Raw genomic sequence first — 13,167 nt, forward strand, 5'->3', positions numbered from 1 at the left:
GTGGGCAATTGCCCTGCGCATCATTTGTACATTCCAATCCTTTTATTACTACTGTTGTCATTTTATTAGTGTTATCATTATCATTATTAGTTTCTTCTTTTCTGTTCTATTAAACCATTCTTATCTCAACCCATGAGTTTTACTTCTTCTCCCGATTTTCTCCCCCATCCCACTGGGTGGGGGGGGATTGAGTGAGCAGCTGCATGGTGCTTGGTTGCTGGCTGGGGTTAAACCACGACGAGTAGTCAAGGGTAACTTTAGCAAAGGAGTTTTGAATAAACTAAGTAAAATGGATTAAAGGAAAAGGGTAGCCACATTAGCATTAGGTACTTAACTAAGAATGTCCTTTCTGAAATGGAGAGTATCTTTCATGACTGCATAACACAGGAACTGTAAGAACTAAGCACTTCAGCTGTAGAAATCAGGACCCTGCTATCTTAGAGACTGCACACAAATATTTAAGAGTTGAACTTGGACATAAATACAGATGCCTGGAACATGCATTTTGTGTCACTGTTAGAAACAGTTGTTGGAAAAGATTAGTAAATAAATATTGGAATATTTACTATATGGGTTCTGACAGACTGCAACATTATACCAAGACTAAACATGTCAAATTGGGCTTATCATTTACTTACTTATGAGTGCACCAATTTCCTTATTTTGACACATCATTAAACACACCTGTTCTTTGCCTAAGTTGAAAATCACCTTCTATCTCAAGTTAACAACATTGAAGTGCAGGCAATCTGAAATTGTGATCCCCTACAGATAAAAGACTTTCCCAATCTTCCACTCCACCATCCTAAAACTCCTTTCACCTATATGTACACTTTTTGTCACTGTTAGATTTTCAGGCATAGATGGTATGTAGAAACAACATTACCTGCATTTTCTGAACATTTTGTTCCTTTATAGGCAAATAAAAGCGACACATGCACATTTCAAACTCCTTCCTGCTCTACTGTTCTGTTTCAGAGGGCAATTCTGCTCTGATAATGATGGATCTTACAAAACTGCAGAGATCCAAGTACACTTCAGAGTAGTTCATAATGAAACTGAAGAACAGCGAATTTACCTTACAAAACTCAAAGCTATATAAACTATAGTACTGAATTACATCAGTTGGTTTTATTTTCTTGAATTCTTATTAAATACATCAAATAAAGCTTCTTAACTGGCAATAAAAAATACCAGTATTTATCATGCATATACTTAACACACTGTGGTACTTCAGGGTTTATTACAAAAAGCTAGTTTGCCATTTTCATAAAAACTGAGATCATATACAAATACTCACTCCAGAAAACATACTGACATAAAATTTAATTTAAAAAGCTTAGAACAATTAAAATAAATTTATGACTTTTAATTAAATTTATTATATCTTAATTACAAATGTAAGTATGCAAAGCTAGCTTACATGTAATAAATTGTTAGATCAGGGAAATTTATTGAATAAAAAGCAGATTACAGCCTACAAATGTAAAAGAAAGAAATACAGCACCTAAGATCTTAAGCTGCAGTCAAAGAACTTTAAGCACACTGAAGGCAAATTTAGACAATATTTTCAGGATTTTCACATCCAATGCTTTACTAGTGCAAGCAATAAAATTTACATAGAACCTCATTTTAGTTTTAAGTCAGACCTTAAAAAATTCTAGATTGTTCATTGTAACTATTTCTATTATCTCCTATTTCTCAGCAGGAGGTGGGGGAGGAAGTGTCATTCACATGCTCCCCTGCTGCACCTGCGTATCAGCCACTAAACATTGTGAGCCACTCACTGCCTGGACAAAGCGGCTCTGTGTCTGCTACCAGAGCATTGCAAAGTTGACTCATTTAAAAAAAAGCAAAAAAAACCCCCCAAAACCCAAAAAAAGCCAACGCCCCCCCCAACCCCCCCCCAAAAAAAAACCAAAAACCACAACCAAAAAAAACCAAAACCAAAAAAACCAACACACATTAGAGCCCATGTTTTAGGTTAGCAGAAAAGAGTGCTAATTTGAAAACTGGAGAGGTTTGAAAAGCAGCAAGAAGGGTTCCTATTGGTACATCAGTAACAAAAATAAGACTAAGGAAAATTGAGTTCACTGCTGAATGAGCTGGGGCCAAACGACATAGAAAAGGCTCAGGAGGTCAGTGCCTTCTCTGCTGTAATCCTTACTGCTCTCAGGTCCTCCATGCCCATGTGCCAAATGGCAAAATCTGCGGGAGCAAAGTATACCTACAGGACAGGAAGGCAAAGGTAGGGGACACTTAAGCAAACTGGACATGCTAAGTTCATTGAATCAGAAAGGATGCAGCCAAATGTGCTGAGGAAGCCAATCAGCATTGTTGTGAGGGAGCACACATCTTCAAAACTTTGTGGTTATCAAGAGATACTCCTGTTGACCAAGGGCAGGGGACAAAGTGCATGCCCACCTTCCAAAGGGCAAGAAGAGGGATCCCTAACTCTGTCCCTGGAAAAATTACTGAGCAAATTTTCCTGGAAACTATTTGCAGGCACATGAAGGGCAAGAAGACTGGTAACAAAACAGATTTCTCAAGAGCGAACCGCACCTGATCAATGTGACAAACTTCAATTACAAGATGACCAGCTCAGCGGACTAACAGAGAGCAGTGGGTTTAATTTACTTCAGCTTTAACAAGGCTCTCCAGATGGTTTCCTATACCTAACCAAATAGCAAAGACCTGGACTTAAGTGGACTACAAGGTACCTAGGAAGCTGGTTGGACCACCAGACCCAAAGGGTTGTGATCAGCAGTACAAAGTTCAGCTGGGGCTCTCAAGGGTCAATATTGGGGCCAAAGCTGTTAATCATAGTGTGTTCACAGATGACACAAGCTTAGAGCGAGTGGTTGAATCAATGGAAGGTTAGTCCAGCACACAGAAGGATTTTAAGCTAGAGGAATGGCCAGTGAAATGCAAAGTCTTACACCCAGGGTGGAATAACTCCCATAAAGCAGTGGGGCAGAGAAGGACCTGGAGCGTCAACAGAACAATTTCAATGTGAATCAGCAGTGTTCCCTTGTGGCAACAAAGGTTAACTGCATACTGGGCTGCATACATATCAGTGCTGCCAGCTGGCTGAGAAAGGTGTTTTTTCACTTGTATTCCAAAACATGAGACTTTCTGGCCTACTGTGTCCCAGTTTAGTTCCCCATTGTAAGGTGGACTTTGACATATGGCATTAGTCCAGAGGAGGGCCACCAAGATGACTGAGGGCCAGAAGCACATGATGATTAAGGACAGGCTAAGAGAGCTAAGTTTGTCCAGCCCAAAGAAAAGACATCTAGGGATATAATGGGTGTTTTCCAACACCTCACAGATCATTATAGAGAAGATGGCACAAGACTCTTCCAATGAAAGGTCAGGAGGAAATGGACACAAGTTGTAGCAAGAGAAATCCCTATTAGATATAAGTAAAAAATTTTCTTCACAGTGATAGCAGTCTCACACTGAAATAGGCACCGACTTTACAGAAGAACCATCCCTGGAGTTACTTGAAGCCTAAGTAGATAAAGCCCTGAGCAACCTAATATAACTTTGATGTTGAATGCAACTAGAAGCTGGCATTGTTTTGACAGGAGGCTGGACCACAAAACCTCCAAAGGTCCAAACTGATTTGTTCTTATGATTTGCTTCCCCTTACAAACAAAAAGGTGGAAGGCACTAGATCTTAATTTTCTTTACATGTGACCATAGTTTGTGCTTTGCTCTCTGTGAAAAAGACTTTACGAATGTAACTAGAAAATATTAAACATGCTCTTTAACATAACATATCTGGCAATGAATTAAGAAGCAATTCTGAACATAGGGATTTTTCTTCCAGTTATCATCTTGGTAGCACTCTGCTGGACTCACTCTTGAATGTCAAGATCTTTCTTCTACTGGGGAGCTCAAAACTGAACACAGTACTCCAGATATGGTTTCATTAGTGCTGAACAGAAGGGAAGAATCATTTCCCTAAACCTGCTGGCTACTCTCTTGCTAATCCAGCCCATGTTGCCATGGCCCTTCTTTTCTGCTAAGGCACACTGCTGGCTCATGTTCAACTTTTCATTGGCACCCCCAAGTCCATTTCAGCAGAGCTGCTTCCTAGGAAGCTTGTACTGTTGCAGGGGGCTATTCCATCTCAGGAGCAAGCCCTTGCTCTCACTTTTGTTGACCTTCATGAGGTTCCCGTCAGCCCATTTCTCCAGTCTGTCCTAGTCCTTCTGACTAACAACCCTGACATCCAGCATACTGATGCTGCTCACCCTGCCAGTTTGGTGTTATCCAGCTGGAGAATACACCCCAGTTGGTCACTCTGGTCATTACTGAAGACATTAAACAGTACTGATCTCTGAAGGGCACTGCTAGTTATTGGCTGCCAGCTGGACTTTGCACCACTGATCACTTGAGTGAATTTTCCTGCCCACTTTATCTTCCATTTAATCAGTCCATATCTCACCAATTTGATGATAAGGGGAGTATGGGAGAGTGTGTCAAAGGCCTTCCTAAAGTCAAGGCATACAACATCCACTGCCCTCCCCTTGTCCACAGCACCACTCATGTCCCCATCATAGAAAGGAATCAGATTGGTTAGAGGGCTGGAGCACACGACATACAACAAAAGGCTGAGAGCTGTTCAGCCTTGACAAAAGAAGATTCAGGGAAGATCTTACTGCTGCCTACAGCTACCTGAGCAAAGGATAGAGAAAAGTTGAGACAAATGTTCTCAGAGATGCATGGCCATAGGACAAGAGGCAACGGCCACAAGTTGTAACATGGGAAACTCCAATCATATACAAGGAAAAACTTCATTCCTGTGAGGATGGTCCAGGCATTGCCCAGAGAGATTGTGGGATCACCATTCTTAGAGACATCCAAGAGTCAAACAGACATGTCCCTAAGCAATCTGATCTATTTAGACCTGCTTTGAGCAGGAGGCTGGATTAGATGACTTCCAGAGGTCCATTCCATCCTAAAGTATTCTACAGTTTTACAGCTTCAAACATGTTTTTAAAAAAAAAAAAAAAAAAAATCTCTGAAGACATGTGGTTATCTTTTAAGTCAGTCTGATGGCACTACACAGATGTTTTCATAAAAATTCATTAAGTAAATTTTTTGTGTTACTTTTGCTGCTAACGATTGAGAGATCTACTTTTTCACTAAATAATGTGATACACTGAAGAGACTGACATACTATCATCCTGGATACATCTACTTCGGTAGTCCTACTCTTACAAGTTTTGAAACAAATATGCAAAAGTGAAACCATAAATTGAATGGAATACTTTAAAAATCTTTCTCTGTTTTTCCATCTTTGTTCATTCCTCCTCCACTCCTGCATTGAAAATATGTGGCACAAAACCTTATTTTATAACTGATTATTCCTTCCTTAAAAAAGAAAATCTCTTGCAAACAGATGTCTAACAATAATATGATTTTAGCCATCTAGTTTTAGATGCTGCAACATCATTTTCCAAGAAAGATGGGTGGCTGCTAAAGTTATGGAGGTTAAGAAAAGGATTGTTACAAGAGCAGAAGAAAAAAGTAGCAAAAGAAATTGTAAAAGTTAATAATAGTGGGTGGTAAGTTTCGCTCTCCATTTCCATATGTTGTGAAGTACTTTACATAGTTATGGATATTTTTGATTGTTCAGATGGTGCTGTTCTGGAAAGTTGAGGCCGCTACAGCTGAGACAGAGCAATTTGTGTTAGTACATTTGCACTGTACTCACACAAACAAGCACAAATACTTAAAACTCCATTAAAAACCTCAAGCATCTTCACAAACAGAAACTGTAGAAATGCACAGCTGCACTTGGTTAGCCTAGACATAACTTTAAATTTATGCTCAATTAAATTTAATTCAAACTATTGCATGGGAAATGTATTTCTATTTTGTGTTGTTTTTTCAAGAAAAATATATCAAGATAAATTATTAAGAAAAATTTGACATGTTTCAGGACTAAGAAGTTATTTTGTTCTATAGGAATAAATTACTGTCTTATGGATCTCTCGATTCAGTTTCTCTACACTGAATATTCAGAAATAGCAAGTCTTCCATTACTAAATTTATAATTAAATAGCTTCTCATTAATGTGCCTTAGAATGACATCTTACTCTAATTATGAGCTGTAAATAGTCCACAATACACACACAGCTGTGTTTTCTTGATCACCTGAAGGTTTTAAGATGTTAAAATGCATCTAGATTCTTCCTCTATTAATCACAATCTGTAGGCAATAAAGATCTCAAAAAAAGAAGAAAAAAAGGTATTTCTCTTGCTTTCCCCCCTCCAGCAACCTCCCACATGTTTTCTGCCTTGAGCTTTGCCTTAGGCAAAAATAACGTCAAGTGGTCTCATACAAATAGCAATTGTAAACCCTCTACCCAATTCTCTTTAATTTTACAAATTGGAACTATATGCATGTTTTTCTTCCCTTCTCTAACACAGTTAAGTCATCACCGAGAAAAATGAAGAATACAGCACAGGACATGTATGAGAATAAAACTAATTACTACTTTTTGGCCTCAAAAGAATGCTGACAACCCAGTAGGATAACAATGCAGTTTTCAAATACTGTGTATCAGCCACTTCAAAATAGAAAGTAAATCTTGCTCAAAAACTTACTAAAGATGTAGGAAAATCAAATTAAAGGAGGACAGTACAAGCTGTCAGAACATTTCTCAAAAGAAAGCCACAGCATTAATAAATTCCAGATTGATTAACAGTAATTTATATTTACTATCCCATTTCCAAAAAAACAAGCAGCAATACATAAATGTTGAATGTACAGAGAACAACACTGCATTTTTGCATTAATCTGCTTAGGTCATGGTCTTATCATGATTATTTAAATTCAAGAGCAATACTTGGTGGACAAGGTACTGCAGTGCTGCAGGCTACAATCCTCACACAATGCCTAAAGGGTTATTACAGTGGAGAAATTCTATTGAGGACAACGCAAGAGCCTTACCCCTTCTCGAAGACACCTCATTAGCACAGTGTAAGCAGCCGAGGGAACAACCCAGCATTCTCTGGGGTGCTCCCTTTTTTCATCCTGAAATGAAGCCAACGGCACAAATGATTAAATCAAAAGAATCACAGTAATCTCAGTCACATAAAAAATGGGTAACAGATTCTTAATAAGGTTCATATTATACTCATTTCAAATTAACATATGCTAGAAAATATATTAAATTCCAGGGCAGTATTACTATTTAAAGTTATTTCATGTGCAGCACAGAAATTGATATTTTATTAGCTTATTTAAATAGTCTCAAAAATCCATAACAGAATTTGTCCTAATATTTCTGGGTTTCATCGATTCCTTCTAATTTACACACACACACAAAAAAATTCTTGCAAACCTCTCAATCATTTTGATTACTTCAGAAAGAGACAACTGATTATTAAGAGTAGTAATGCTTCTCATTAAATGTGATTTAATTATACCAAATGAACAAAATTACTTTTGTCTGGCAAACTTACTTTGGAAAAAAAGTATTCAAAGTCATACAAGGAGATACAAAGTGTTTAATAAAACTTACTGTATGGTATAGCCTTCAGTACATATCAACACTGTTCCAAGATCTTTATGTATATTTTCTTGAAATCACCCTGTTAGAGAGGCTAATTCACTCCCAGTTGAATCACAGGTTTAATTCTTCTGTTAGAAGTTAATGAACTCCACTTCCCCCTGTCCCCCGCCCCCACCCTAGCCTACTGTAAAACTTCAAGTTTAAAAGAGGACAATTGGATATCATTAAGATTTAACTAAAACAACCTCCATATCTAGGCTAGTAACACAAAGATATTAGCAACTGAAAAAAATACCCTCTTTTGGGAAAGGAAGTGAAAAATAATAGGCGTTGGATGGTGTGAAGATGAAATCAATGTGTAGCTTGTCTTAATAAGTAGACAAAGGATGATAAGCAAAAATTTCTTCATGAATCATACATTTCTTGAACTCTACTGACTACAGTAGCAAATTATTTTTATCATTCTAATTAACTGTTTATAATAAAAAGCATAGAATGGGCAAGGTGGGGGTTAACAATGCAGAAACAAATTAGACTTTCTAAACTTTCTGATTTCTGAGAGGCCTACACTAGTTCAACATATATGATGTGATAACGTCAGGCACTTAATTAAAGCATGGCACATTAGCAGGGAAGACTATTAATGAATTGCCTAGTAAAATTCATTTTCCTTCTTTATTGAAAATAAATCAAAACTTTATTTGCAACATTTATCAAAAGAGAAAATTAGTTTGTTAAATCTCCCATTTTTTTAAGCTTTATTTCTGCTAACTTTCTGTTAGGAGGTATGGAACAATTTTCCTTGGAAGTAATTTACAGATAATAATAATGAGTGGTTTGACATCTGACAAAGACATCAGATCTACCACATTCCACCTCCTTCATCCTATCTGAGTAACTACATGTTGACATTTAATCACAGTTTGCCTTCCAAGGCTTAGTGTGTAAGTTTAAGAAAATGCAGCCCAAGTTTCAAAGGATGGTAGGTTACTTTTTAACAGTGAAAAGTGGAATCTTCTCCACCTGGAAAAGGCATGACAAGACTAGAAATCAAGACAGAGTTAAACTGACAAGCTATGCTGGAACTGGCATTGGTCTGTTTCTCATTTTATTCATCTAATTTAGTCAGAAATTCCGTCAAGTTCTCCTGTAACCATACATATTAAATGCACTATAAAATAAAAAGCCTTAAGAAATGGTGCAGTCCTGAAAATTAATAGTTCTTCCATTCTTCAGACTGATTAATGACTTTCTGCAAGGTTTATTCTCTAGTTAGAAATAAAAAAAGGCAAAAGGTGTATGCAACTTAGCACTGCTGTTAATTACCTAAACATACCTACACAATTTAACATTTAATAAATGTAAATATATCATCAAACACTGGATAATCTTCCTACTTTTTGTTCACAGCCCATGTTGATTTTGATTAAACTTTAGGTTCTGCACCCTAACAACACAAACAGCACAAAATGAATAGAAATACTACATAGAACTTGAAAGTTTTCCCTCAAGGCAATTAGCTCAAGAGTAACAGAACATCCTCCCTGGGGTCTGCTCATGCTACTTGTGAATTGCTCTTGGCTTCTGTTTGGAAAAAAAATGCAGAGGTGGAGCGTAAGATCTTACTTATGAGATCTCCTACGCAAGTACACATATAGTATCAGAGTTTAGGATTGCAGAGGACCATTATGATTATCTGGACTTTTTCCCAGTATTCTCTAAGCCACAGAAGTGCAATCAGTGATCCTGTATTTAACCTAATGAATCATGCTGTACCTAGACAGCTGAACTTGATCGTAAGAGTTTGATAATTTATGATTTACCAAATGTTCATATGAAAAAGAAATAATCTTTATCATTATTTAACATAAATATTGCAGTTGGACCTAGAAACACTTAGCAAAACCCTGGAGGGAATCAATAAACAAAATCAGCATGCCCCCAAAACTTACAGTTTAAATGATAAATATTTAGCAGCTTGATAAAACAATCAAGCAGGTTGCACAGCAAAATGGAAGAAAACAAGGAAAAAAGAAAAATAAAAATATTTTGTGTACAGTTCTTAATGAATTAGATATAGTTATGATTTTTTTTCCTTAGTCAAGGCATGAAGCTTTGCTGTTTAGAGATATAAATTGGGAATAAACTTCGTTTCATCTTATTATACTACCACTGACTTGGTATGTGATCTTGGCAAGGTCATTCAATACTACTGTTCTGCAGTTTAATGAGCAACAAAATGCCTACAACACTACAGTATTCTGAAGTTAAGTAGGTACAGAACAGATAAAAGAAAAGCTTTATAAAGGGCTTTTCTTAAAAAAAAAAAAAAAAAAAAAAGTTAGTGTCTCCAAGCACTCAAAACACACTGATACTTTTGAAGTTTTACCAAGACACTGTACACATGAATTCAAGGCACTGTAATTCCAAATATTTCTGCTTGTTCTGTAATAATTTCTTAGTTATAACTCAAAGCAATGCAACCTATTACTGCAGATCTTCCTGAAAGATAGTTGCCATTTAAATACAAGTTATCATGCTTCAAACATTGTAAAGTTCATAAATACACATAGACTCAAAAAATCTGTCAGTTGACATTTTCAGAAGAAAACAAATAAATCTATTAGGGTCAGTGCATGCGAATCATTTTGCTGTTATAGAACCAGTGTAAACAGATTTATTTCAACCACTAAAGTTCAATTTCAAAATAAAATCAAGCAGTGCAAAATACTCTTGCTAAATATAATTTTCAAAGTGGAGTTTTAAGTTTATTTGAGGTTTAGTGGTTAAAAATATATAGTTTTCAATCTGTCTGATGATGCTACGTACAAATTTTTTCCTCCAAGGAAAACTGAGAAAGTATTAACACGTATGAAAATAAACTACGACTGTGGATGTATTTTCCATAACATAATATCTCAGTGTAAGAACAAGTTCTGTGACTCTGTGTATTTGACAAATATTTTGGCACTTGTCTAACCAAAAAAGGATGATGCTTGCTAACTCACCAAAACAAACAAACAAACAAACAAACAAAAGGCAACCACTACATCCTGTGGAACATGCAAAGGAGCTAGAGGACGAGAACAATAAAACAAAGCCGTAACTACAGAAAGCCAAAATACAGCTCCATTTAGTATTTTCATTCCTTTCTCAAGTGACCTCACAGACTGTTAACTAACATGATAGCATTCAGAGCAACTAGATGATGCAGTTAATACAAAGGCTTCAGAGAAGCTAGGGATAGGCTTTTTCTGTTTGAAGTCACCTTTGTGTCTAATAAGTAAAAGAAAACATTTTACTCTTTGAATAAGGAAAAAGAAAGGTGAGAGTTTAGAGGAGATGTCATCTTCAATTCTTACAACTAACCTCTGTTTATTTTTAATGTGAATCTACTATTTGTAGACTGAAGGTTTAAATCAGTTCTAGTCAGGAATCACTGTAATTCCATTTCAAATTAGTCAGCATCATTCCATTTCCTTTTCCACAGTGTTATAATTCCAACCATGCTAGGATAAGATCTAATATAGACTAGGTATATTAACTTATTGGTATCATAGGCTGTCCTGATACATCCTATTTAATCAAAGTCTCTAGCTAAGATGTTCTAACTCTCAGATCTGCCACTTGGAGGCCAGCAGTCATTATGGTGATTGATTAAATTGTTTTATGAAGTTAAAAATCTATACTTGAAGAAAGCAATTTAATTATCTCAGATTAAGTACATGATTGGAATAACATGTTTCTTAAAGTAGAAGAAGTATCACAGAACATACAAGGACAAGAAACTCTTGAGGATACCAATGACAAAGTGATTTGCTTTTTTTGTCTACTTTTCCATGGGAATTTTTTTTCACATTTGTTAAATTTACAAGGATCACTTGACAGTCTTACCTCTCTGGCTACGAGGTAAAGAAGCTCCCCAAGTGCTGGTAGAAGGCATTGTTTCAATTTGCTATTTCTGAAGTTCTCTCTGATGAGTTCAGTTAAAAGTATAATTGCCTAAAATAAAAAAAAAATAAATCATAGAACAACACGTATAATCTTTTCTCAAGAAAAATGAATTGTTAAAGGTAACAAGCTTTATCTGAAATGCCATATTACTGATATACTCTTCATTTATGCTAAAGAGCCATTTGCAAAGGATTTAGTAAGCACTGAAAGACAAGAAAAAATAATAATTACTAAGCAGATTATATATGCCATGTGGAGAAAAATGCAATAAGGAAATAGCCTAAGTGACAAATTGTCAGCTATCCGTTCTTCCTTTTCCGTCAGGACAATAGAATTAGATCTGCCAGGGAAAAAAAAGTCTACTTGCTGTTCCTAGGTTTCTGTCAGAAGATCTAAAAGTTCTCCTCACCATCAGGTTACAAAAAGAATGAACAACAAAACCAAAGAAAATGCTATCTTTTGTGTAGATATTAAATCAGAAGATAGGAACTCTTAAAGTTTTGTCTCCTGACCTCTGAGTTTACTGGCAACCCATTGCATGAGATCTGGACATATCATTTTAGTTTTCAGTACTTCAAGAGTTTCTGTTTGCAAAGCACATATATATATATATATATATATATATATATATATATACACTTTTTTATATATATATAATATTTATATTGAGGGGGTGGAGAGAAACTGAATATTCTGATTCATCTTGTGCAGGTGGCCTAGTAAGAAATCACTTTCCCATACAAATATGGAACAGATTTCAACCTAATGTTTAATGCTGGACTCATTCAAGAAACAAAGAACCATTTAGTTACCACATGTTAAATTGAAAAGCATGCTATCTGCTGGCTGCAGTGTGCTCCCCAAAAACCAAATGTGCTCCAATACGTAGCAAGCATACAGCACTATAGAAGCTAGTTGTTTCCCTAATTAAGAAAGACGGACCTACATGTCCCCCCTGCTCCCAAACATTCACACCTTGCAAAAGCAGGAAAAGAAGACAGTTCAACAAATACGGATATAACATACTTCCTATGTCCCTTAAATAGTTCCTTTGACTATTGGGAAGGATTTAGTTCTAATACTTCTAAAGTACTTACAAGATACAGCAATTCAGCTCTGTAAACAGATACTGTCAATGAAGTCAGTGATTTCCAATAGTTTGCATGATATGCTAAGTGAGATCTGAAGTTATGTTTATGTACTTTAAATAGTAATACTGCACATACTATTCCATTTTAAACCTCGGAAAAGTCAACTTTTAAATTATTACTTTAAATGTGGAGTGTGATGTAGCTTGTGCTATTTTTTTTTTAATTAAGCAGAAAGCATTGCTGTAAAGTATCTCAGCCTACAGAAACAGGAAAAAAATAGTAGTTCAGGCAAATAATAATACTTATTCCATATTTCGTTATTATGCAGAAAACAAGGCAATAGAAACCATCATATTATGATCTCCTTCAGTATAACAAATGGAGCATGAATTTTATTTTATTCTTCTGCTTAAGAACTCTTCCCTTCCCCTTTAAACAGCAAAAACATTATCAGCAGTATCACTGCTGTAATTTTACACAAGTAAACATTTCATGTTTTTATTTTATGTTTTAGTAGAGAACAATGGACTTTTTAAGATGGACTTGTTTAAAAATATTTTAAAGTAGGACTGACTCTGTGACAGTCC

At 35.9% G+C, this 13,167-nt stretch overlaps 1 protein-coding gene across 1 annotated transcript in view; it reads right to left on the minus strand.

The window, feature by feature from the left end:
* Window positions 1–13,167, minus strand: part of ULK4 (unc-51 like kinase 4) — a 266,896-nt gene that overhangs the window by 203,648 nt on the left and 50,081 nt on the right. The window contains exons 18-19 of the mRNA XM_075055583.1: window positions 11,430–11,537; window positions 6,971–7,054 (exon numbers count right to left, since the gene is read on the minus strand). Of these exons, the coding sequence (XP_074911684.1) occupies window positions 6,971–7,054; window positions 11,430–11,537 (192 nt within the window). The remainder of the gene's footprint in view (window positions 1–6,970; window positions 7,055–11,429; window positions 11,538–13,167) is intronic.

Source organism: Buteo buteo, chromosome 2, assembly GCF_964188355.1.
Source record: "Buteo buteo chromosome 2, bButBut1.hap1.1, whole genome shotgun sequence".
Lineage (NCBI taxonomy): Eukaryota > Metazoa > Chordata > Aves > Accipitriformes > Accipitridae > Buteo > Buteo buteo.